General features: G+C 43.9%; 1 protein-coding gene across 2 annotated transcripts in view; it reads left to right on the forward strand.

Moving 5' to 3' along the window:
* Positions 1-25,782, forward strand: part of LOC308183008 (uncharacterized protein) — a 61,029-nt gene that overhangs the window by 16,070 nt on the left and 19,177 nt on the right. For both annotated transcript variants that reach the window (XM_080568498.1, XM_080568497.1), the window contains exons 2-3: positions 9,482-9,579; positions 24,085-24,204. In XM_080568498.1, coding sequence (XP_080424624.1) covers positions 9,482-9,579; positions 24,085-24,204 — 218 coding nt within the window. The remainder of the gene's footprint in view (positions 1-9,481; positions 9,580-24,084; positions 24,205-25,782) is intronic.

Raw genomic sequence — 25,782 nt, forward strand, 5'->3', positions numbered from 1 at the left:
TGTTTTAAGTGGGTGCCAGCAAGTGATGTTGGATTCACCTGGGCTGGCCTTCTGCCTGGCAGTTCAGTGCTGCATCTATTTCCTTTATCAGCTCACCTCCACCCGGTGGGCAGTAAGACAAACCCGAGGGTTTTCCAAACCACTCAGTGACACCTTTGGCAAATGCACAGGTGACAACCCGTGACTTCCAGCCAAATTCTGGTTAGGCCAATAGCTTCCTGTGCCCCTGAAGCCGCCTCTGCTGTGAAACGTTCGTTACTTCCAGTCCCAGCCTTGTCTGCAGTGCGCTCTCCGCATGTTCTTTTGCAGGGCCTGTGTTCTGTTTGGATGGATGTGTGAACACTGAGTGAATTGATTCTTGTCAATTATAAAGACTGCCAGGAGCCTGGAGACTCCCTGAGATGAAAAGCACTGAAAAAATGTGCAACATTAATTATTTATCTCTTGCTGTCATTATTGTATAGGGTTTAAATTACTACTTCAAAATCATTTCTCATTACACTGTTCTGTCATCTCTATAGATACAAAGAACTTATATACTGCAGATATTAAAGAACACAAGCCACTCTGGATTTATAAGGGAAGAGGCTCTTCTCCCCTCCCTTCTGTTCCTCCCACTAGCCAACTGGATTAGTTTGGACTAAATTAAATAGGCTCAAAAAGCCAAAAGAAAGAAGCAAATCAATATAGAATAAGAAATTAAAAATCACTTCATTGAATTTATTTTAATCTGCAAAGTTGTAAAGTGCTTAAACTGCAGATCCCACACTCTGAAGAAATCCGAGGGGATTCTCGATATGAATTTTGAATGCAGCGCTCAGGTTTGTGGTTCTAGCGCATATGAAATGAAGTTTCTTTTGTTCCCAGTGGTCAGCTAACTAGATTTGTACTGGAGGGTGGGAATGAAGAGGGTGGATGCACATCATGTGTTTTTGCACAGCGCCGGTGCCTTGGTGACAAAGAAGCCCTTTAGGTTCTGTGAATATCTCGCCCTGGAAATAAACAGCTTCCTCTTCTGCTGGACCTGTTTCCCCCCTTAGATGGTGCATTCTTTTTTTCCCGTGTAATACATCACTGAAGCAACTCATTCTGGTGATGAATTACTCGTACATGTTATCAGATGGGCCTGTTCTGATACTCCTGCATCATCCCGAGTATTACGCTAATATATCAACAGACTGAACTGTTGCTCCGATTATGTGCCTCAGCCCCATATATCACGGTGCTCACGCATGCACGCAGATCCTGCTGGGACGGTGCAGCCTGGAAATGGGGCACCGAGGGACGCCCCACTCGAGCTTGGTTCTGGAGCAGGGGTGTGTGGACGGGGCAGAACTTCAGGGGAGGCTTGCAAAGGGGATCATCAGCCGACAGCTCGCATTTTTAAGGCTACGTGGTTGTTTCAAATTGCATGACCCACATGTTAATGCGTTTCAAAGCCAGTGTCTCTGGAAATTTGGGCCTTTTATGAAAAGCGCTCGTACCCCGCAGCTATTTTTGAAGCATGGGATCTCCCCTCCCTCCCCCTGCTGAGAGCATCACCATGTTAACCCTCCAGCATCCTCGGTGCTAAGAGGGCCAAGCGCATCTGAAGGGTGTGAAAACAGAGCATAAAAGGCATATTTTTCAATCTCAGAGCATTCAGGGACAGGCTGGGGGGAAGGGTTGTCTTCTTTTGCTGGTTAGAAAGCGAATCTCTCTTGGTGCCAGGCTCCCCTGCTCATGTTCAGGGCTTGTGCCGCAGGCCAGTCTGCATTCAGGTGGTTTGAACTTGCCTTTAAACTTGCAACTCCAAAGGCCTGTACTTCTAATCCTGCTTAATGCTGTAGTTACTTAGCTCAGGTTTTGTTCAGATAATGTTTAATTCCTCTTCTAAAGCCAATCCAACGTAGCCACACCTCATAAGCTTGCAAAATCAGCCTTCAAATTTGCAAGAACAGGGTTTATTCTCCTAAGGTTCCTGGCACCGGTGCTCCTGGGACCCAAGCCAGCACCTGCTGAAGTCAGCAGAGGTTGCTCTAGAGGACACTAGGTCAAGTGTCTGGTACAGAACAAAAAACCACACAGCAGGCTTTGCAAATCTACTGCCATGTAGCTGGATTTTGTCCCAGGCAGTCTTTCTCCTGCCATGGCACCCAAATGCAAGCATCCTGTCGGAGGAAAAATGGGCTGGATGCTTTGCAACCTCAGCCTCCGACATTTGTCTCTGAACAAGATGCAGCTAGGAAGCTTACGTTATTTGCATCTTAGCCAAGATGTTTATGGATTTGTGGATAACTTTAGAGACAGTCATTTTATATTCAGGGCAATCTTTTGCAGCTGTCGAAAATGAATTGCAAAATTAAAAAAAGCAAGCAACTTGTAAGGGGAAAATAAGTCTGGATTTGAGTAGGAAACTAGAAAGTAAATAACAAGGATTATGCCACAGCTCCAGGGTAGCAGCATAACATAGTGCTGTGCTGAGATAGAAAACAAGACTGTAGGAACAAACTGGAGATGTAAGATTGATGGGAGCTCAGGTTCGGCCACTTCATATTTACGTGGGAACAGTGAGATCAAAGCAGGAAGGTGCGCTGTTTGGAAGCTGCATCCTCTGTGTCTGAGGACAGATTAGAAAACTGTCTGCGGAGGGGTCTGTCCTTAGCAGGTGACCCAAGCAGAAGAGGAATTTGAAAGCTCTGTAGACAAACTGTTCACGCAAGACACTTAGAGTTTGGTTTTAGTGCCTCTCCAGAGAGGGGTGTGTGGCAGCATCGGTCTCTGCGAGCGAGGAGGTGCCGCGCGTGGCTGTGTGCGGGGCAGCGCTGGGCTGGGCTGGGGACTGCGGGCAGAAGCGCTGAAACCCGCAGCGTGAAGCCTCGGCCCCCTGAGGTAGCCCTGATCGTTACTAAATTTGCCGATGACATGTTTAATGCGCCCGTTCTTACCAATAAACTATCATCAATCTTGAAAGGTGTTAGAGCCGAAGACGCTAGACAGCACGACTTTGGTAATTATCAACCCACTTTTACCCTTTCTTGATCTGCTCAAAATGCTTGGAAAATAACTGCCTCGCTTCAGGAATGTCACCTTTGTCTAAACATTTTTTAATACCCAACTCTCGCCGTGCGCTTGTCTCATCTGACACAGCTATAATTTATCTGGCTATCTGATGTCTTCAGACATTAATATTGTGATCCTGGGCTGATTGACCAAGGGCACAGTTAGGTACCTAAACCACCAGGAAAGCATTAAAACGTAGATACGGCGAATCTGTGCAGGGAATTGCTGAGAAACACAGCAGACCTTCCCAGCTTCTCGGTTAGTGCACGCAGCAGCCGTCCACCGTGCTGGTGGATAAAACCCATGAGCGCTGTCTTCCTCACCTCCTCTCCCTTTCTTTCAGTGCCATTTTTTTTTTTAATTAGATCAATAAAAGAAGCTGTCTAAATAAACTCCAGACTGGTCTGCTACAGGTGCTTTCTGCAGGGATGGCGAGCAGAAGAACAGACGAAAGGTCAGATAAGGAGGCGTGACTTGTTAGGAGGGGAGGCCTTTCCTGCTCAGAGTTCGTTATTCCTGCACGGTTCATCTTTCACCTGCCAGGTTAAACGAGCTCGCACTGGTACTAGGTGGGAATATCTGGCAGATGTGGTGCACGGCACACGTGATGTCTTTGTGGTTTAAAAATAGCGCGCCCGCTCTAAAGCGTTAACCAGATGAACACGAGCATCTGACATACAGGCAAGTGATTTAAGTCCTGCTGTATTCAGTCTGTCTGCATTCAGCTGGCGTGGCAATTGGCTCTGTACCTCGCACCGAACGCTCTTGCTCCTCCCACAATTCCTGCCGTCTGAAAGAGGACCGGCACGTATCGGTTATGCTCATTAGCTTTGCAAAATGTGACTGTGATTCATAATCATCTGCTGCTTTGAGACAAACAAAAACCAAAAACATGTTTCATCTCCCTTCGCTGGCAGCAGTTGTCTGGGGACTCAGGCTGGAGCCTGGAAAATCAAAGCCGTGCGGAGATGTTGAAGCTGAAGGAAGAAGTGAAATGAAACTTTTTCTAGCTTATGGGCTCCGGTATAGCGTCAAACTGTGATGGAAACGCTGTGTTGTTTAACCTCGCTAGGAGTTCCCCTGTACTGGGCAGCGAGGCATACAGCTGGATGAAGCGTGGGCACCGGAGGTGTTTGCTGTGCTGCTGTACAAATGCGCCCTGCTGTCACCTGTGGCAGCCTGGTTCTGTTCTGTTGCCCTGCACAAGGTGTTCCCTGGGATGGGAGCGGGAGGTGAGGGAGCACGTCTTTAGACCCTCACAAAGCTGGGAAACAGCAAAGTTACCGTGCTGTGACTGCCTCTCGAAGGATGGGCAAGCAGCCTAGCGTGTCTTCTCCGGGGGCCCTCCTTCATAGAGCAGGATGTGCTACGGCAGCATGTCAGACAGAGGTGAGCACGTTATCATGGTGGCATCAACCGCATTGTTCGTGTCAAGCCCCAGAGGAGAATGTAATGAAAATAGCTGCTGTTTCTTCTGTTAATCTGCAGTGACCCTCAGGGAGGGTTTGAGCGTTAAATTAACGTTACTGCGCCTGGAAACCACCAATGGAAAGGAGCAGGAGCTGTGACTTCGGTCATCAAGCTCAGTCTTTGCTTGCTGCTTCTTGGACACAAGGGACAGAAAAAAAAAATAACAACAACAAAAAAACCCAGCCCTGCTGAGCTCTGCCACTCAGCTGCTGGCTTTGGGGCATTAGAAGTGAGGACTCCCTATTTAGGTGCTTCGTGAAAACTTGAGCCGAACCGTTTCAGCTTTGCAGGCCGTGTAACTGGGCCTTATGGTTTATCGTTGGTTGTGCGTGTTGTTTGCATGTGTGAACTGTAAGATTTTGGGGGAAGGGTCGGTCCCTCCGGTACTTTGTGCGTTGATGCGCCACGAGTAGGTACTGCTACATTTTCAAAACAAGGGTGATGGTAACAACAATGCATTTCTAAAAGGAATCAGCAGGTAAGCCTGTGTTTATTTCAGCCTCACTGAAGAGTTTAAGCAGTCAGGTTAAAAAAAGAAAATTATATATTTGTGCCTCTTTGCTGGTTAGCTACTGCAAGTCAGCCAGCTGGGGGAGTGCAGTGCTGCTCTTGCAGGATTTTCAGACCAACTTGAGCTTTCTCTTTGATTTTTCCCTAACAGTGTTTTCCTTCACTGTTTTCTAAAAGCTGGAGGACTTTTTCCCTTTTCCCTTCATTATTTTAAAATAAATTAGGACATGGGGTGGGGGGTAGGGCTCAAACCGGTAGCAGTGTTGTTTTTTTTCCAATAACACGGAATTTGCCTCATGCAGCAAATAGCTGCTCAAAGACATCTTTTTGCTCGCTAGCTACAACACCCGAAAGCGAAACTTCCCTCATTAACAATTAATGGCGCTTAGGCTTCATGCTCCTGATAATGTCAGCATTGATTACATTTTTAAATGGCAAGGCCCAGTGGCCAGGGGTAGCATCCTGAGCCTACAGCAAGCAGGCGGCGCGGCGCGGAGGGGCCGTTGCCGCAGGAGATGTTGGTTGGGCAGGAGCGTGACGGAGGGGTCTGCACGGGCTGTCCCCGGGAAGCCCACGGTTCATCAGTGAGCTCTGAAGAGTTGGAGCTGGCATTTTTAATGCAGCTTAGGTAGGGCATTGCAAAAGGTATCTCGAGCAGGATGGCCACCAGAAAGAGCTTTTTTGTTCACGTATTGGTAGGGCGACACAGACCTTTGGACGTGGCAGCTCTGCACGTCTGCACGTCTTAATTTTCGTTTGGAAGTGACTTGGACAGACGTGTGTTCTCACATTGCCAAACGCTCTTGTTTCTAACCTGGAACTCCGTTTTTTTTCCTTGGAGGGCACAGTGTTTGTTATAATAGAAGCAGCCTTAGGCCAGCACCTGGCCTTTTAGAGGAGCCCCCTGCTAAGGCACAGGAGGGCACTGCATTGCTCAGCTCGGCATCGCCTCGTGCTTGGAAAGTTGAAGTTTAGGGTGGGACTTCTGGTAGGACTGGAATTTTACTAGCCTCACTGTATAAGGGCCCCAGAACTATATTAGGATATACCGGTGCTTACACTCGCCAGTTATTAGCTCCCCATTTTTCCATACAGGTTTACTTCTTCGGAGCTGCGGCCATTTTTTCTTTATTTTTCAATAAAGCGCTGGCAACACCATCTGAAATGTGACAAACAGTAAGAGTAGCAATTAGCCTTGTCACAGGTATCGAAGCTGGGAAAACTGTGTTTAGAGCCGCGTTAGTGGGACTGGAGATGTTAAGCGAGGCAGTTTTCAGGCTAATAGATGTGGTGTAGCTAATTAGAGGACTGAGAGCTGTATTTTTTCAGGAGCAAAGCACTTAGGAGTGTCAGGTGTCTCGTTAGACGTGGAAGGAAACCAACGGAGGAGTTGGGAGGTGTGGTGCCAGTGAACTGTACTTGCTAGGCATACAGCGTGGAGGGCCCAGTAAAATACAGGCCTGGGTAATTTTTTGCTTAAAGAGTTTAGCAAGCACTACCAGGATATTCATAACTGAATTAAGTTAAAGAGCAGGTATTCTTTTTACCTGCATGTTTTTATCTGCTGATCCGCTACATCTCCCTGCTTTCAGAGGGAGCGCTTCTCTGGCCTGCTGCTTCCCCCTCTCGCGCTGTTACAACAGCACGTTGTCCTTTCATCACTCTGTCATCTTAAAGGTCTGGTCCCCATCATCAGTTTTTAAATTCTATTTTCTTTCAGGATAATGAACACCACAAGCTCTAGGTAGCGTAAGAGTTTTGGCTTCCAAATAGAAGCTTTTTAGGCAAAACGTGCAAGCAATTCAACTCCTAGCCTAGGTTTTTTTTCCAGAACAACTTTGCTTGTGTTCCTTAACAATAGGCTTTGAGCCGTGCGTATAATAGATGTTAGACTAATCCCGATTAACATGTGCAAACAGAAGTTTTAAAACACCACGTCTCCATAAAATGCTCCTCTCTTCCTCTCTGCCGTAGTAAAATGCACAGCTGGAATAGGGGTAATAGCTTGCTTGGAGCATCTGGGGTGGTTTAACAGATTAAAGCAGCAAAAGCAAGGGTGGCCAGACTGATTTTTTCAGACAAGGAGAGCAAGACTGTCAAACTAACAAGCAGTGGTACAGAAACTGTTGTCTGGCCCAAGATTTTTAAGATCAATCGTCTCAAAACAGCCATGTTATTACTGGAAAACAGATTTTTTGTAGATAAGTCCTGAGGGTGTAGATTTTTTGCCATGTGGTTGTCTACTTGCAAGCTATTCTCCACTACCAGGAAAGCTTGATTTTTATCTGAAGTCCCCAGTTTTCAGGGACTTGTGCTTGTACAAAAAATCTGATGCCACAAACTGAGTTTGGACCACAAGCAGAACTTCAATTTTCCCACCTTTTGTAAATTTGAGAGCACTGCGCTAGGAACAGTTTTCCGGGGCCGTGCTGGCTGCTGCTGGTGGTTGGGGTAAGTTCTCTTTGGCTTAGAATCCTACCTGGTTTAAAATACTCTGTTTATTTATCAAAGCTTCTTCCTCAAAATAGTATTGATTTTTCAATTCAGCATCAGTTACGGAGCTGGAGCCTTGTGCAGTGGGTAATGGGAATTTCTGAACGAGAGAACAGAAAATGCCAAGCTGGGGTTTCGCGAATGTCATCTGGTAGATTAACAAATGTGAGAGGGAATGGCTTGTCAGGGAGCCTTCCGTGCTAGAGGTGAGCACAGGTCCAGAAAATGGGTTGTTATGGAGCTTGAGAGGACAAAGACAAACTGAGAGGCTATCAGGGAGGTGCATTTTTATGAAGCTTAAACATTTGAACAGCTGGGTGACAAAAATGCCTGGGGACTATCTTCCGCAGTCTCACTGCGTAGCCTGCTTAGCGTCAGCTACCTAAATATCACTAGTTATTTTACTGAAGTTATCCCTAGAGGGGCTATAATGGGAGCGAATGGGGAGTATATTTTGGAACCAATTAGTCTTAAAAGTCTGTGTTTTTTTTTTTTTTCCTTTTCTTTTTTTGAGCACAGTCTTCAGGGAGCTAAGTACCATGTTGCCTAATGGGCTGGGTGTCTTCTATTGCCTGTACTTCATCTTCAGGGATGGCAGCTAAACATGAATCCGTGGCATCTCAAATGAGATTTTAAAAGCCCGAGATTCAAGGAGCAAGGGGAAAAAAGGAAAGGGTTTTCTCAGCTTGTGGTTAAATGTACTGTACTACTGCATAATGGAAGAAAGCCTTAAGGGAAAAGGAGGCACCCCTATAAAGTAAGGAACGTTACTGATATCAAATCTCTTAAAATAAGTGGTACAGTCTGAACGCCCTTTTTGTACCTTACCTCCTGCATTTTCTTGCTGTCCTCAGTTCAACATAGCAGGTATGTGTTTAGCTTTAAGGACTGGCTCTCATGAAGAGGGATTTAGGCACTTGCTTAAAAGCTTTTCTGAACTGGGGCCCAGAAAGGCTGTAAAAGCACTGGGGTCCAGATCGGCCTTCAGCATCTCTCGGGGTGTGAAGAGCACAGGAGCTTCTGTGTGTGTGTGTCCTTGGGAAGCAGTTACTGAATTCCACCCTCAGCCTCCGGTCCGAGGAGCAGCCCCCTTCAGAGCTGCCACCAGAGAGACCGCGAGGGTCGGGAGGGGACAGAAAGCCTCGCGCTGGCTTCTGCGGACACCTCGGGGTGGCTGTGAGCTGTCGCTTCCATCCTCAGAGTTGAAAATAAAACTTGCATTATGACCTAGGCTAAACTCCCTTTTCAAGTGAGTATTAAAGCTTTCTTCCTCCCTTGGCAGAGAAGGTACCCTGCACCAGAATATTTCATTTAAAGAAGAGATTTTTTTGCCTAAGTTACTTCGTGTACAAACCTTCTTTGCTTAAAGAAAACCTCACCTTGAATGTCCTCTATCAAGAAAAGATCTTTATTTTTCTTGATGTTGCTTTTAGCAAGCTGCCACAAGTGCGACGCGTGGAAGATGTATACAGAAAGGCTCAGAGCTGCCTGCTCTGCAAGGTTGCTGTAACAGCTGCAATACCTGTCTCTGAATAGATTTTAAATAGGCCTGTGTAGGAAAATAGTATTTTCAACATGCGGGAAATCCTGACCTTTTGGAAATGCACTTTCTTGAAATAGAATACAAAATGGAAATTTGAATTCTTTTGCTAGAGTCTGAGTTGATATAAAAAGATACTGAGCCATCAATGATTATTTTTATACTTCTGAAGCATCACGAAAGATATTAAATATAGTATATGTAAATATGCATGATCTATTTATTTTAATTAGTGAAATGAAACGAGGTATTTGAAATCGATTTCTTGACACTTTTCCATTTTCAGTTTCTGTGAAAGACCGGAGCGTCACATACTGCATTTTTGATGTGCAGGTTTTAAAATTTCACCCATATCTGTCATCAAATGAAATGTACAATGAGTTTGTCAAGGCTGAGTCTTTCTTTTTTCTTATTTTTTCCCCGCAGGTTCCAGAAAGCTAACCTGCAACGAGCATACGGCTCCTCAGCGATCCTCCAAGCCAGCTGCAGGATGCAGAGCGCTGCTGGTAGCCCTCGGTGCGGAGGTAGGCTGGTCCCTACCCGTGAGATATTTGCAAAGCACGTGGCAAGGAGAGCCTGGAGCCCCCCGTGTTCCCTGCCCACCGCTGCCCCCGAGCTTCTGGCAGCCGGGGGGGCTTGCGGCTGGGATGCAGCTGGGGCTACTGCTCTGGCTTCGTGCGGTGCCTAGCATGAACTCGTTATCTACAGGACCAATTTGCTGCCATTCCGGTTTCACTTCAAGGCCCACGTTCTTCCTGTGGCTTTCCCTGGTCTCAGCTGGGGTCTTTAGTCATTTTCATAATGCAGCTGTACAGCAGCCAGAGCTGCTTTCTGTGTTCCGTGCATCCTTTTTCAATGCCCCTGCGAGAGGAGGGAGATACAATGCTTGCGTTACAAAAGAAGTGAGGCGCAATAAGGCTTCATCCAAAAAATGCCAGCCGCGAGAACAGGATATTCTTGCTCTTCAGATGCATCCTGGCTCGGTGCTGGCAGCTGACTTGAGCTGGGTTCCAGTTTGCTTTTCGGGTACACCTCATACCATCCTGACAGCAAGGTCAGGAGCACAGAGCAAGCCAAATCTAAAACTGAGCTGTGGCTGTTCTTTTTTCCAGCTTGCCTTGTCCACCTGTGGATAACTGATTTGGCACCTTGGCAGTACAGTGTGTATTTTGCTGTTTTAAAAGCAGGAAAAGAAGCTGCTCTTCCTTGGCAAATTCAAGCTGGGGTTTGTGTGTTGGTTAACTAAGGAGAGGGATTTATTTGCTGCTGCTTTTCTGCATAGTCTGCTATTCTGTTAGCTAAGTAGGGAAACTAATTAGTAAACAATGGGGAAAAATAAATTCTTATAATTATTCAATACTGAGCTGTGTACTGATTCAGTATCATACAGGCCTTGTTATCATGGGCTAGTAAAGCATGGGCAGGCTGACTGAGGCAGACAAAGGTTTTCTTGAGTATCTGAATGTTGTAGATTAAGCCAGGGAGGCTGTGTCTGCACACCAGGCACAGCTGTGGAAAGCAGAGTTATCCCTTCCTGTGGGACTTAGCTGATTAAAGAGCATCATGTTGGCGAAGCATAATTCCTTATCTCTGGCTTCTGAGGATCCGGCGTTCCTGACTATCCCTGTAATCCAGTCATTGCTGTGAAAAACAACACAAGTCTCTCCAGAAGCTTCTGAGTCCTAATGAAACAATTTAGTCAAATGGCAGATAATTTTAGCCTGAGATGAATATGACTTCCAAAATCCCTTCAAGATTTTATTTCTGTGAAGGATTTTGGGGGCTGCTGCCTGGCTTTTCAAATGCCACCTGTTATTTGGGCCAGGGATAAGCATTAAAACACTGCCTGTGAAATATCAGTAGGAAATTATTAGCTCTGTGGGGAAATCATTCTCCCAGTAAGGTGCGCTGTCCGTAGGATTTCCCTGGCTTTGTTCTCATGCAGGGACATGGGGCACACACAGCTACAAAAACTTCTCGCCGGGTTCCTGAGATGACATCTTCAGGGGGGCATTTCCACTTAAACGTCCTCTCTGCTGGAGCACGATGGATGTTGCCTCTGCTTGCGTGGAGCAGAGCCCTGCCCGTGGCAGCCTGCCTCCGCCTGCTGCTGCCTCTTACGTGCTCGTCTTCCTGAAATCAGGAGGTGTCTTCCTCTGTCTCCTACACTTTCCCCTTCTCTTCACGCAGAATTAGGTACTTGGTAGGAATAAGTAATGTTTTGGGTTAAAAATAATAAAGAAGCTGCTTGGTGACAACAAAGCCAAAACAAGGCCATCTGTTCCTGAAGTGCATGTGGGTTTGTGCTCAGCATACTCATTAATCAAGGCCAAACGTTTTGGGAAACTTTCCCATCCTTCCCCTTAACGTGACCTTCCAAATAACTTCAAAATACCGCTTTTGCCCCTTTCCAGTAAGAAACATGGACATTGGAGGATCTGATGGTCCTTGCCTGTTTGCCTGCTTATTTACCCTACTATAAAGCAGAAACAAAAGGAGGCTTTTCTGCTCATTTTTGTATATATTACTGATCTAAGTTATATTAGGGGTCTGCCCTTTTTTTGGTGTGAACTGTTTTGACTCTTGACATCAGCATTAGAGAACTTGAATCATCAGGGAGCTGGATATCTAACACAATTACCTCTAGCACTGAGGTCGTATAGACACCCCGCAAACTGAATCCTTCAGCTGTCAGTGTGCCTGGCTCATTCTACATTAAAACCAGAATGAGGTCTCTCAACTGCCCACCCCAAAGCATGTTTAGCAAGAGAAGGCCTGACGTTTGTTCTCAGACATGACACAATCCAATTGCTGGAGACTTTTCAGGTGTGTCCTTTGTGATCAGTCCTTCCAAATTAAAAAAGCAAAGTAAACTGCTGAGGAATTTTGGATCAACCTCATAAATTTGCATCAATATTTCTATAGCAAACAAGTTTGGAGACTTTTTGGGGAAACATCTTGTTTCATTAAAGCTCCTCTTCATTTTTAGTATTTTATAAGGTAATTTTTTTTTTTTTCAGTCTGAAAACAGCCTGGTCTGCAAGCCTTCTGGAGCAATGCACCGTAGCTGGGAGGATTTGCTAAAGCCAGGGTTCTCAGTCTGAACATGAGATAATTTAGACTCCTGTTACTTACTATTTTTCCATTATTTTTTTCAGACTAAAATACTGGTAGGGAAAAGTTTGAAATCATGAATCAGTTGGGCTTTAAAACTACATGATGAGATGGAAGATTGAGGAGGTGCACTGAGTTAACTTTTCCTTGGTCTTTATAGAGCCCTGTCTTATGCTTGCTGGCCTGTCGTGGTCTCAGCTTTCCCATCTGTTAAATGATGGCTATAATTAGCCCGTCTTTCACAACTTCTCATGTTTTGGCACTCTTGATACTTATCTTACTGTATTTTGATTCCCAGGGAATAAATGTGAGAAACAAATAAGCCGTTATCATTTCTGTACCTTTCTTCCTTCTGGCTCTTTCCTCTTCCTGCTGCTCTCCCGCATTCCTGTGCTGTTGAACCTGAGAGGGCCTCGGCTCCTGTTGCTGTGAAGTTGCTGGGAAGTAACCCTGCGTGATGAATACTTAAGTTGAAAACCTTACTGAGAACTGCTGCTTGCCATGGTTACCTCGTGACTGGTTGCATATGCAAATAGTCTCTTGGAAGTAACATCAGGGAGGATGTATTATCTCAACTGTAAAATCGCTAGTATTTAAGCACAGAAGCAGTATGCAGTGACGAGCTATTCAGTTCTGTGCGCTAGCAGCAAGTGGAGCCCAGCTGTCTGAACAAGCTGCACGAGCCTAGGATGCTGGTTAAGGGCGAAAAGCAGGGTCTCAGTGGGACTTGTGTGCTGTGTGTTTTATGTGGATCATCAACAGAAACATACCCTACAAATACAAACACGTTCGTCTTTAGCAATCTGAAACGAATGGATGAGGGGAGGGAAAGCCTGCAGTGGAAAGGAAGTTCTTCTCCTCCTGCTCTCAGCCTAGGGGGAACCAGCAGCCCCAGGGCACCATATGGCCAGATGCACGAAACTTTCTGGAGAGGCAGCTTAATTGTGAGATGCGTAACGGTAGGAATAATTTGTGTGCGACGAGAGTATCACTTTCCCCCTCTACCCTATGACCGTTTAATGTAAGTTCAATTTTTCTTTCAAGGAGAGAATCATACCAAATAACTGTCTTGCTCATCTGCTCCTGGAAGGTCTTTTGACAGGTAATTGGTGGCTTGCACTGACAAATCCACTTCTGAGTCCTTAGCAGTCAGTCTCGATGACTCTGCCTGCCTGCGGAGCTGGATATTAATGCCAATGCAGACCATGTTCCTGGGAAAGCAGGATGAGGTAGACAAGAGAACTTCCTCCTGTACTGTATGGCCTCTGAATTTTACCTCACCTAAATGAGAACATTAAATTCAAGACAATGGGAAAGGCTTTAAACTGAAGAAGATCCAGGAGAAAAGCTGACATGCAAGCGGATTAATGCTCATCTTGGGAGGATGGAGTTGATTTCATGTCTTAGTTTGCCAGATGACAATTTTCACTCCTAACTTTGGAAATTGGTTGCTGTGATTTTGCAGCTTCTTGTTCTGCAAAGGTTAATGGCGATCCGTGTATCAGAGCATGTCAAAGTACTGGCCTGCAGCCATCTGGCAGTGCTTCCTTGAGGGCAGTGGTAAGACACGCAGTGTACCTGCCTATCTGCTTACTCCTATAGCATCATTAATGCCTTGCATAAGCACTAATTACCCGTTTGTGATTTTGCTGGGGGGAAATAGCATTTGATATTATGCTGTACTGAAAGACAGGGGCTTTTCTGCTTTGGTAAGGCCTTTAAAGCTCAAGCATGTGATCAAGCTGCAACGACACAGGAAGATGCATGGAATATTAGTGAGTGGATATCAGTTAGTCTGCAGTAAGCGTTTGCTTTTAGCCTATGACAAGCATAAGGTGGAAGATCCCCAAGACAGCATGTTGGGAAGCTATGGTCCTTTTATTTCCTGTGGACCAGAAGTGACCACAGAGGCTGTTGCCATAGCTCAGTTGGTATAAAAGGTATTGCATGGTCAAGGCTAAGGCTGCTTTTTTTAACATTCAGTCACTTTGATATCCTTGCAATATGACAGCAGCTTGTTCACACTTTTAAGGTCCCTTTACTCTGCCAAAGTGTTGTAAAAATGCCCTCCTGTTCATCAGATTCATAGAAATATTTTAAAAATCTGTTTTAAAAGCCTTCTGTAATCATTTATGCCTTTAAAAAGTAAGAGTAAACTGCCATAATTTTGATTTTCTAAGCTATGTAACTATTTCTAGTGTGATATTGTATAATGCAGAGATAAACACTGTAACCTAGATCCACATACAATAGAACCAAGTACAAATCAATTTTTTTGCCATTTCTTCGTTCAGAGGGAAATACATGGACCTACTGAATTAATTCACCATATACAACCTCGTATAAATAGTGGGGTATTAGAAACATCCGTTTAATTATCTAGTTCTCATCTGCAGGATGGAAAGGAATATCTCCTGTGCTGATTACTGGGACCACTCTGAATCATAGTGAAATTATAAAGCAAAAAATAAGTGTGTTAAGACTTGCCTGTTAAGGCAGAATAAATGCTTTGACAGGAGAGCTCTAACAGGATTTTGTCATTGTTCCCCATCTGACATCCTCCCCTTTCAGCAGCGGCAGAGACTGCAGCAGGGAACCTGTGCTTTTTGCCTCCATTATTGTAGAGTGCTGCTGCATAAGTGAAGTGAAAGCTAATCTTTATTATTGTGGCTAACATTGCAGGATTCATTTCACTGTCTCTTTTTTTTTTTTTTTTTGGCTGGGTGTTTTGGAAGTGAAGGCCCAGACCACGAAGAATTCGTACCATACAGCCTAACATCTGCCCACCTAGCCCCCAGCCTACAACTCTGAAGATCTGAAGAGGAGGCGGCTTTCAGCATCCTGAACACCTAGAGAAGACTAGAAGTATCTCTTCACCTTGCTCCCATGTCCTCCAGGCCCCATTTTTCTGTTGCCCAGGAGGTTCTGAATGGTAAATCAGCGACAGACACCGTGCAGAGACTCCTTTCTAGCCAGCCCCTACAAATGAGTTGAGGTGATTCATATCCCCAGTGCTTTTCTTCCTGGACCTTTATACAACTGTAATCCAGTGAAGTGTCAGTCTGGCTGGAGCCAGAGCCCTATAAAAGAGCTGACCCTGTCGTCTGTGTTGAAAATATATGACCGATTACAAAAGTATGGCTGCCTTGGAGGGCTCTAGCTGTAAAATACTGCCTAAGGGACTGAAAATGGAACAGAGATGATGAACGTGTAATTGCGGAATTGAGATGCTTTCCAGTCCCAAAGTAGCATTTCACAGCTATTACTGCAAATGAGAGAGAGCATTTACTTTACTATTCATGTTCCTATCTTTTAGAATGATTTTTATTTATTTTTATTTTGAAATGGGCCTGTGTTCTTAGATCTAAAAATGAAACACCATATGGTTTCGGGGGAAATTGAGAGTAGGCTCCTGTTTTTGCTTCACAGAGGGGATGAAAGGTTTCCTTAATCTAGTAAAGAAAAGCATAACAAGAACCAGTGGAATAAGCTGAAGTAAGATAGATGCAAATGAGGTGCAACGGTGTGGCTTGCCAGTGGAACAAACTACCAGGGGAAGTGATATCTTCAGACTGAGACAAGACTCCTTTTGGAAGCTTTATTTTAGTCGAAATTGGGTTTGTTCCAGGAGTAAATGAATAAAATGCGACGGCTTCTGTTAAATGTGGGAGATCAAACTAAACTGTTTGTTTCTCCCCGGTACTACAATCTCTAAGGATGTTTCATGTTTTTCTGATTACAAGTTGTCAGTCCTCAGTTAGATAAACGTGTGTGCTAGATCTGAAGTCTTCTTAAGTAAAGAGGACCTTGCAGAAAGCGTTTTTACTAAATTGTTTTATATTTTACTCATACTCAGTTAACATAAATGCCCAAATGGCGTTTTTACTTAGTTGTTAATGTATCCTTTAAAAGCTGAAATGTCAAAATGAAAACTTGAAGCAGCCATTAAAAGAGTCTTTTAAAACTTGGCCTTGTTAGTAACCAGCAGAAATAAAAATGGAGCGGAGTTAAGTTTAGTGTTTAGACAGCGTTGGCAAAAAAGTCCTGGTGTGGGCAATGAATAAATGTTTTCATGTTGCTTTTTTGCTTTGTCTCTTCACAGGCACAAGTTTTATATAAAGACAGGAAGACACGAAGGAGGTGTTAGAACTCATGATCGCTCTTAGTGGGAACCATCAGATAGAGCGAAGTTGCTAGACTTGGGTTGCTGACGCAGAACGGGAGCTGTGCTGTGCGAGCACGGCAGAGCGGTTCCCGGGAGCAGTTCTCCTTTCTCAGGAGGGAGTTTTTTTCTCATCCTGTTTCCCACAGGGAGGTTTGCAAAGGTGAAGGCAGAACCAGTACCGGTATTAGGCCAGAGGAACCTATTAGGAGGAACCTTTGCCCTCCTCTTCATGGGAGGCAGTATTAGCAGCTCAGCTGGAAGCACTTTGAAGCAACTTTCAGATGCTAACGTTGATGTGATGTCCCTCCCCAGTTGGGAACTTCTGAACCAGCCTGGAGGGCTTTGAATGAGATTTTCACAGTCCCAAAGGCAAAGGAGAGCAGTTCAGAATTCTGTTTGGAAACAGTTTGCCCAGAGAAGTCGTGGAGTCTCCCTCCTTGGAGGTGTGGATGAGCCATCTGGCCATGGTCCTGGGCACCCTGCTCTGGCTGGCCTTGTGTGGGCCTGGACAAAATGGCCTCCAGCTCCCTGCCAACCTCAGCCAGGCTGGGACTCAGGAGAGACGATTATACACTGTATAGTGTGGTAGTCCTGAGATTCGAGCACAGAGGTGGGTGTGTGGGTTGGCACGTTACTGCCAGGGACCACTTCTCGGTCATCAGATTAAAAAATAAAATAAATAATGTGGGCAAGACAAATTATAACCGCTGTGTGACACAGAGAACAAGCAGCAAGGAGATAGATGGGTGCAGTTATGAAGCATGTGAAATGTCAGTCAGTTGGTTTAAAAAGAGTAAAAGAGTCCTCAGAGAGACTCTTTTTATAATGAACTTATATGATCTGACAGTCACACATTCCAAAATTGAATTAATAAATCATTCACAGCACTGGTTGGAATAGTTAATACATGTTTTGTGCCCCAGCAGAGAGGAAAATGGCCTGCTTTCCTTGCTTTATGACATATTAGGCCTAAACAGAATTAATGATAAGGCTTTCTTACTTTATTTACTGTAGAGAAGCGCTGTTTCTAAGGGAATGGTAGAGGAGGAGGGGAGGAATGAGCTATGAATAGATTATTTTCCCAATATGGGATTTTAATAGCATGCAGCTATTGTATTCATTGCCGTGTATACTGTGACAATGGGATTCATGGGGAGACGATGACTTCACATGTGGTGAGCAGGTGACAAAACGAAGCTGCTGCAAATGAGTTGTCACGAGTGTAATGTTTGCAGGAATTCATGACCTGTGCACACCCTCTGCACCTATATCTTATAAAAGCTGAAAGAACAAAACTCCCCAGCTTGTTTACTGACAGAGACTTTGGCTATATAAAATGCTATGGATTTGCTCTGATTCTGAAAAAAAACAAAAATTACACCTCTAGAGAAGTAAAAGATTGGGGTTGGGCGATAGGAAGAGCTGTATAATAAGTCCGGATTGCATGATGCTGTTAGTGAGCTGATTTCTGTGAGAGGAACTGCTCAAATATTTGGAACACCGCTCAGATCTTTCCTGTGGCATTCAACAAACTCCACAGAAGAGCGTTCTGTTTTAAGCAGTTGGCTGTATGGGATGCTTCCCTGGAAAACAGGTAAAACTGTCATAAGAAAAAATTACCTTGTCTCTGCCCTTACAGCAATTTTTCTCCCAGGCCCATGCACTCACTAAAGGAAATCATTTGTTCCTGTAATTGTCTCAATATTTTTGTCCATGCAAAGAGATTATAGAGCAGAGGACACTACGGCTAATTAAACAGCTAAAGATGGAAGTAAATAGATAAATCAGGTTTTCCCCCAGTTGCTGTAGAAGTTAATTATTGAAATGTTAAATGTATTAGACCCAGTGAATAATTAAACCAAACTGTAAATTAAACATCCCTTTGACATAAAATCTTGGGAAAGAACATGCTCGTTCCATTCCTCTGACACCAAAATACATCCCTTCTCTTTCCAGTGTAGGGCTTCCAGACTCCGGCAAAAAGCTTTCCCTTGCAACGAGAATATTGCTTCAGCAGCTTGCCTCCTCACTCGACATCTTTTTTTTTTTTACTAGTGAGCTTGAAAAACTTTTTTAAAAAGATCTTAAAAGTTATTTAGTAGATGTTTACCAGAGTGAATGTCAGGCTTCCTTGCTAACAGGAGCAGAGAAGGTGCATTAGGAGATGGCATGTGCTGCGCTTGTCATGTTTCTTGCATCCTTCCTAGCATCTGTCAGTGGTTGCTGGTAGAGAATGCAGTTAGCTGGGCTGGCTTGGCACCATAGGAGTTCATTCTGAGAACACAGCATCGGCAGGAAGATCACGTAACCCTTCCTAGGCGGGATTTGGCTGGCTGAAGGGGTTCATTTTGCTTTCATGACGCACACCGAGCGCTAGCAGGACATAAAAACCAAACTCATTTTTATCAAGGTGCTGCCTCCCGCCTCCCTCAGCCATTCCTTGCATCAGTTCTGTGCAGAGGGTCACAAGCAGTGTTGGTATTGCTTGTACCATTTATTTCCTATTTGTTGTAGCCCTCAGATAGAGTGCTGGGCACTCAGCAACGTGCTGAGTGCCAGAGGTAACTTGAAGGGGGTACATAATCAGTTTGACCTTGTAGCATGTTCCCGAGTGTTTTCCTTAAAAAGGACTGAAAGCTCCCCGTTTTGCAGAGTCTGGTCCCTTTTGTGGACCCAGCTGCTTTAGACACCCTAAGCTGGTCCATTAAAGAGGCGGTGCTGTGTGGGAGGTGCGGAGCTGAGGCCTTCCTGAGCGTCCTTCTTGTTCAGATGGGCAGCGCGATTCCGTCTGCTGCCGATGGCAGCCCCAGGTACTGAACCTCACCTCGGTCAGAGGTGCTTTGCATTAATACGCTGGGTTGTGAACCGCAGTAACGAAGGAGGGGATGTGTGTTCCTTGCAGCATTCCCTGTTAGGCTGGCAGTAACCTGCAGCAGAGAGGGCAGGTGGACACCAAGGAGCCGCAGTCCGGGGATCACGAGTCAGGGCCTTTGGGCTGAGCTCTGCTCTGTGTCAGGCTGGAAAAATAAGGTGGCAGGAGCAGGGGGTCGCTGTCGGGTGTGAACCATTGCTTGCTATAAACTCGTTGCAGAAAACTAACCTCTTCCTAATTATGCAGTTTTGTCTTTGGTGTCTTTGAGAACAGGGTGTGTGGTACAAATTGGAAACAGACAAACTGATAAATTTGGGCTCTTTGTGGTGTTTGGATTCATTGTTTTCTCTAATTACTGGCAGTAGAGCAGCTTCCACATGGTCGGGATGCTACTCTTTAAACTGCTGTGGGGAGAGACAGAGCAGTCAAGATTAGTGTGTAAAGGGGTTGTGACTTCTTATTAACCTTTCAATTTCTTTTACATGGAAAAAAAAAATCCTTATTTCAGCGTAAACAGTGATACTTATTTATGAAGCAAGACTACACCTAAGAGTTAAATCTGCCTTTCAAATTCCTTTCGGTTTCCACGGAAGTCTTGCTGTGCATAAAATCCACGCCTTTATATCAGCATGGGCACATTGACTCCACCTAACCCAGGATCTGGCCCCTTCCATTTAGCCAGGCTGTGGGAGTCTGAAGCAGCTACATGTGTTAAGTGGTCTGGCAGCACAATGCTATTGAATGGACCCTGGTGTGTCAGTGAGCTGAAATGGCCTTAAAATGGTCACAGTAATTCTCTCTGTAATTTGATTCTTAACATGTTAAAGCCACAACTGGAAAGAAAGGGCAGAAAGTTATTTTATGTAGATAAAAATAATGATTTTTGAAGCGAGCTGTCTTTTTCTTTATGGTCCGCGTTTATTCAAGGTAAGATTAATGAAATATTCAGCCAGTGTCACCCTGGACATGAACTCATCCTTCAGTAATTCATCCAACCTTTAATCAGACTTAAAAGAAAGTAATTGTCAAATTAATTCATCCCCTAGGGATGTTGTTTTGGATCGATTTTTTATTCCCAAGAAGTCAAGCCTCTGAGAAACTGCCGCTCCTCAAGGTTTAGCTTCTCATTTGAGAGCTGTAATGAAAAGGTAGAGTAGTTTGGTCAGGCCTAAATATTTTGTTTAAAGAGGAGAGCCCTGTGCACAAACACCTCCCAGGTGAAACTGGATTAATTTTTCATTGTATCTGAAAGGTGGCACTGAGGTCTTCTGCCTGCCTCTGCGGACAGAAGCGGTGCACCTGCTCAGGTAGCTCCTGTTGATCACAGCTCGCAGTCGGTGGTTAAATTTGGAGGGATCTCTGGAGATCTAGTGGAGATCTGGTCCAGCCTGGTGCTCCAAACAGGGTCAGCTTGGGCAGCTTGGGCAGGGCCGTGTCCAGCCCAGCTTTGAGCATCTCCAGCGGTGGAGGCTCTGTAGCTTCCCTGGGCAATCTGCTCAGGGCTCACTGGAGGGAAAACAAACAGTCTTATATTGAAGGGGAATCCCTTGTATTTCAGTTTGTGCCAGTTGTTTCCTGCGCTGTCACAGGCTACTTCTGGCTCAGTTGTTCCTCCCTCCCATCGGCAAATGGTGCAACGATAGAAAAAAAATAGTGGAGGCTGGGAAGGCAGAGACTAGAAAATAAGGCTTCTCATAGAGCCTGGCAGGCTGGCCGGAGGATTAGAAGGTGTGAAAAGTTTCACTGCACAAGGCAGGGTTCTTCAAACAAGTGAGACTGCAAAAAATCCCCCATTCTGGATGCCGCAGGCAATAAGGAACTTGATCCAAAGTCCTTAGCTGGTAAACAGAATCCCATTCGTCTTTGAGGAATCTTGTTCTTAATCTCACCTCCTGCCTGAATCAGAGATGCAGCGTTAGCTCATTTCCTTCAAAGCAACATGCACTGAGTGGAATGTGAAATAGAAATTTTTCCCAAGCAAGTGTCTTGACAACTAATCAAAGCTGTTTTCTTGAAGCCACCATCTATAAAAAACCCTTAAATAGCATCTGACTTGTAATGCTGAATGTGTTTTCTTAAGTCTTGCGTTACAACTGGAAAGGGTTTGCTTTCAGGGCTGTAGAAGCGGAGAATCTTTCGGGCATACAAGAGGTAGAGAATCTATGGGTTGTGAATTAAATAATTTTATTGGCGTTGCAAGAAAAATATACAGAAATGTGCCGTTTACTTTTCATGGGTTTATTGGTAGCTGAATGCAAGAAAGGTGATAGTGTGTAAAAAGTGCAGCTGTAATTTAGGGGGCCTTGGTTGTTAGTTGGTCTAGTGTGGGGTATCTACGATGCACCAAATACACATTCCTCTTCAAAATTGTTTCCTGCAGGAATAAAACAATGGTCCTTGAGGTACATGGGCTCTTAAAAAGGACCAAGAGATCAAAAATCATTCTTTATCCTAGGAAGCAGCTTCTAAGAGCCCGACAGCCAGTCCAAATGCTTTGTTTCTGGGCCATGGAGGCTGCTGTGTTAGCGACAGTTAAACACCCAGGTGTGTTTGCAAGCATAAGTTAGTTTAAGTTGATAAAGGAGAAATGTTTTGTAATCAATACAAAGCTCCAGTTTTCACCTCTTAATGTCTACCTGTGACAGCTTCCCAATGCTGTCTGGAGACAGTACGTACACGCTGATCAATCTTGATGGTATCTGAAGCCTGGATTATGAATCTCTTCTTTTATCTTACATAATTGGTAATGATGATATCGATGCTAAAACTGGGGGGGCTCAGGAGGCGAGGGCTTTAGCAGTAGGGAAGGATTGCCATGTAAACTGACCAGCGCGGAGCTGGCAGACCGTAGCCTGGTGCTCAGATGTTGCAGGGTGGGCAGCTCTAGCAGCTCCAAACAGGAGCAAAAATCCTGTTGCGGATCAACTGTGTGTTTATCAAGTAACAGATACTGGCAACATGCTGTCATCTGCAGACATAAACCACATCTTTATCCACAAATGTATTGGTAGAACTTCTAGCCAAAGCATCGGCACTTTTCCTGAATGCTTACACCAGCTGAGTGTGGGCTTGGAGCTCCTGCTGAGACCTGTAAGTTGAAGCCCTTCGTCTGACCAGTAGCCTTGAAGAGGCTTCCTAGGCTAAGAAAAGATTCCTTTTAGTACTACGTATTTAGCTTTCTCTTTCCCCAATCTTTACTTGACATCTTGTCTTAAAACTTGGGCTAAATGCCTTTTTCTTTCTGTAAAAATCCTTGTCCAAAAATCCCATCTGTCTCTGTCATGTTAGAAAAGAAACGCTGATGAAATATCATGAAGCCAGATTTTGATTTTACTGACATTGGGGTAAATCTGTTAATTCATTTTTTTTTTCTTTACACAACGGTAATAGAATCCTATATTAATCTTTTTTTTTTTCTTTTCTTTTCTGTATCTACAGCAATTATGCACATTTTTTTCTAAAAGCCAGGGTCCTGTTTAGACAGGAGGAGGAAGGGATTTTGGAGAAGTTCTTTGAGCGTGGGAAAATTGATGTCCTTAGTTCTATGAAGTCATCAATTCCCCAGTGACTGTGCACAGCTCCACCGTAAATCTTTTCCGACTACAATGAGATCACTGTGAAATGAACTTCAGTGGAATAATCAACTTTAAATAAAACTGCTTTAACTGTTAAAAATAGAGAAAAGTTCCATTTCTGAACTGTAACTTGCACCATTTGAATAGAAAGGTAAAATGGTTGCTTTTATTAAATTACTCAACTGTGGTGGTTGTAATGACACCTTAGATTATAGCAGAAAGATGTCTTTCCTGACATTATTTCTTGTACACATAATTACTCCTCACTGATAACAGTGCCTGCATTTCTAATCGGCGAATGTTGCCCATGTCCTCTAAATTTTGAGCAATCTGCTTTTGGAATGATTTCAGTCACTATTTAAACTTCGGCTGATAAAAGCTTTATTGTCAGAGTTCCAGTTCCTTTCCACAGTTATTTTTGTTAGCTAAAGGACAACCTATTATGCATGTGGGGCAGTAGCAAAAGGAATCCTTTGAAGGAGGATGTTTTGTATAAATTAGATTTCCCAAACCTGATGATTGAGGCTTTGGTAGGGAGGAGGCTTAATTGTGTGCATGTCATATGCATTCATTACAAAACAAAACACTGTTTGAAAATATATCCATTGATTAAATGGTTGGTTCAAGTCAGTAATGTTCTAGTTGCATTGCCCTGAGCACGTAATGAAGGTCTGAGAGAAGTATGGCTAGCAAACAGAATTTGTTAACGCCGCTGATGCCACTGTTAGTCCCGTGGTCCTTTCCAGTGTTTTGTGACACTTGCGTATGGTAATGTCAAAATAACCTTGTTAAAGAGCAAAGTTAACCTGACCTTCAAAGCACTTAGGCTCTTCTGTTTAATGAGGTCTGATTCATCATTACATTTGTCATCGAGACCTCTGCAGATCAGTCTGAATGGCTTGCAACGGTGCGTATATAATTTTGAGAAGAAACCCAAGGCCACATCATTACTTGCTGTGTAAATAAGCAAAGCTTCACTGATGTGATGGAAGCCTGCAGACGTACAGTAGCTGAGGTTCTTGCCTTGTGGTCTAACTTCACTCAGCTACAAGACAGCTGCTTAGAATTTCCCTTCTGATGGTAACAGAAAATGTAGAGAAAACATAGAGATTATTTGGATTTTATTTTCTGGATATAATATTTCAAACAAGCATGGAAAAATTCTACATTCTCTACACTTTCCAAACAGCCTTTGAGTACGGGTGTGTATGTCACTGACCACTGAATAACATTGAACACAATGTCCGACATGACTACCTTTGTGCTTCTGGGAATTCAGACCAACTCATTTTATTAATTGCAGTTCTCTGTCATCATCAGCAGACTGGATCAAAGAACTACAGGACAAAGAATGGCTTTTGCTACACAAGTCTAGCGTATACTTATGGAAAAGACAGTGCTGGGACAGAAGACAACTGGAAAGGTAAGTTTACAAGTTCCTTTTTGTCTCGGGTTGGACAAGGCCCTGGACAACCTGATCTAGTGGGTGGCATCCCCGCCCACGGCAGGGGGGTTGGAAGTAGGTGATCTTTAAGGTCCCTTCCAACCCGAGCCATTCTATGCTATGATTCTATGAAAGCAAATGTTTTCAGGTCATTCAGGCTTCTGCATACTTCACACCTGAAATATTTAATACCAACTAACGTGAGTTTCTTTGTTCTTACTCTGATTATCTTCCAGCTGATTTCCTTTAATTTGCTAATTAGTGAAGACAATAGGCTCTGAATTAACACTTCTACCATTGGTTATTTTAAGTATTTGACTTGGGAAAAATAATCAGATGGTTTGGCTGTAGAAGGCTGTAATGGGTAAAATAATGCATTTGGAAAAAAAACCACTCTGGGACTGCATGGAATGCAAAACCATTCTATGACACACAGAAAAAAATATTCTCGGTTGATTCATTCTACTTTTCTCAGCATTGCTGCCTAGAAAGGTCTTGGATCTCTTCAGAATTATATCAGTACCTCAAGTTGTATAAACTTTTGTCTCCAAAAGAATTTAGCACTACTGTAAAGAGGCTCTTGGTGTAGAAGCAATGAAATTACAACATTTGTTGATGTATTTTTGAATTCCGCTTCATTTATCAATAGCTTTAGTGATGCTAATAGCAATAGAAGAGTTGTAATAGGGGGCTTCTTTTTAAAAGCAAATAGTTTTTTCCAGTCTGTTACAGCCATACTTCCTTTAAGGCATTCTTTCTCAGTGACTGCAATGAGATGGATTTGTATTTATCACTAATGTTGTGACCTCAAGCAAAGATGGAAAATCAGAACTGAGCTTGTTAGGCAGGTATGTTTTTGAAAATACTTATACTCTAAACATTCTGGTTTTATCTAACATGCTGCAATTATTGCTGTAAGTTTTCACTGGCTGCATGAACATAGTCACCTTGACTTAATGCCTGTATATCTTAATATGCTGTAATAATGATTTCACGCATTAATTGCATTTCTTGATTGGCTTATTAACATCCTTTGTTTTTGTATTTTGTGGGAAGGTGCCTAGAAGTGTACTACCTTTTTTTTCAATGCTATTCACTATTGTGTTTGGGTTTTATATGCCTACTGTTCATCTATTTAAAACAAACAGTGTTCTTTATCTTTCTAACATAAGCAGCTGTAGCTTAGTACAGTCTTCTGACACCCTTCCAGCCAGGTGAGTGCTATTATGCAACCAACCTGATGAAGACAATTAATTCCCACATACAGCAAATACTGATGATTCCATTGCTGAATGCTGCATGATTTTAATACAAATGGCTTTGCTAGTAGCCAGCCAGTGTGCTTAATGGGCTTAAACAAAACATTAACAAATGACTCATGCTTTGTGTGGGCCAAAATGTCACTACCATTCTGAGATTGTGATGCTTGACCTACTTACATCTTTATCTGCAACGTGCCTTGTCCATTTCTCTTCCTGTACTACTTCATTTGTAGCCTTGCTTGCTCCGTCAAGCCTCTAACATACGCTGCAGTCACTTGCTGTCAGAAGCATTCAC

This window comes from Anser brachyrhynchus (assembly GCF_964034855.1).
Source record: "Anser brachyrhynchus genome assembly, chromosome: 26".
Classification (NCBI taxonomy): Eukaryota; Metazoa; Chordata; class Aves; order Anseriformes; family Anatidae; genus Anser; species Anser brachyrhynchus.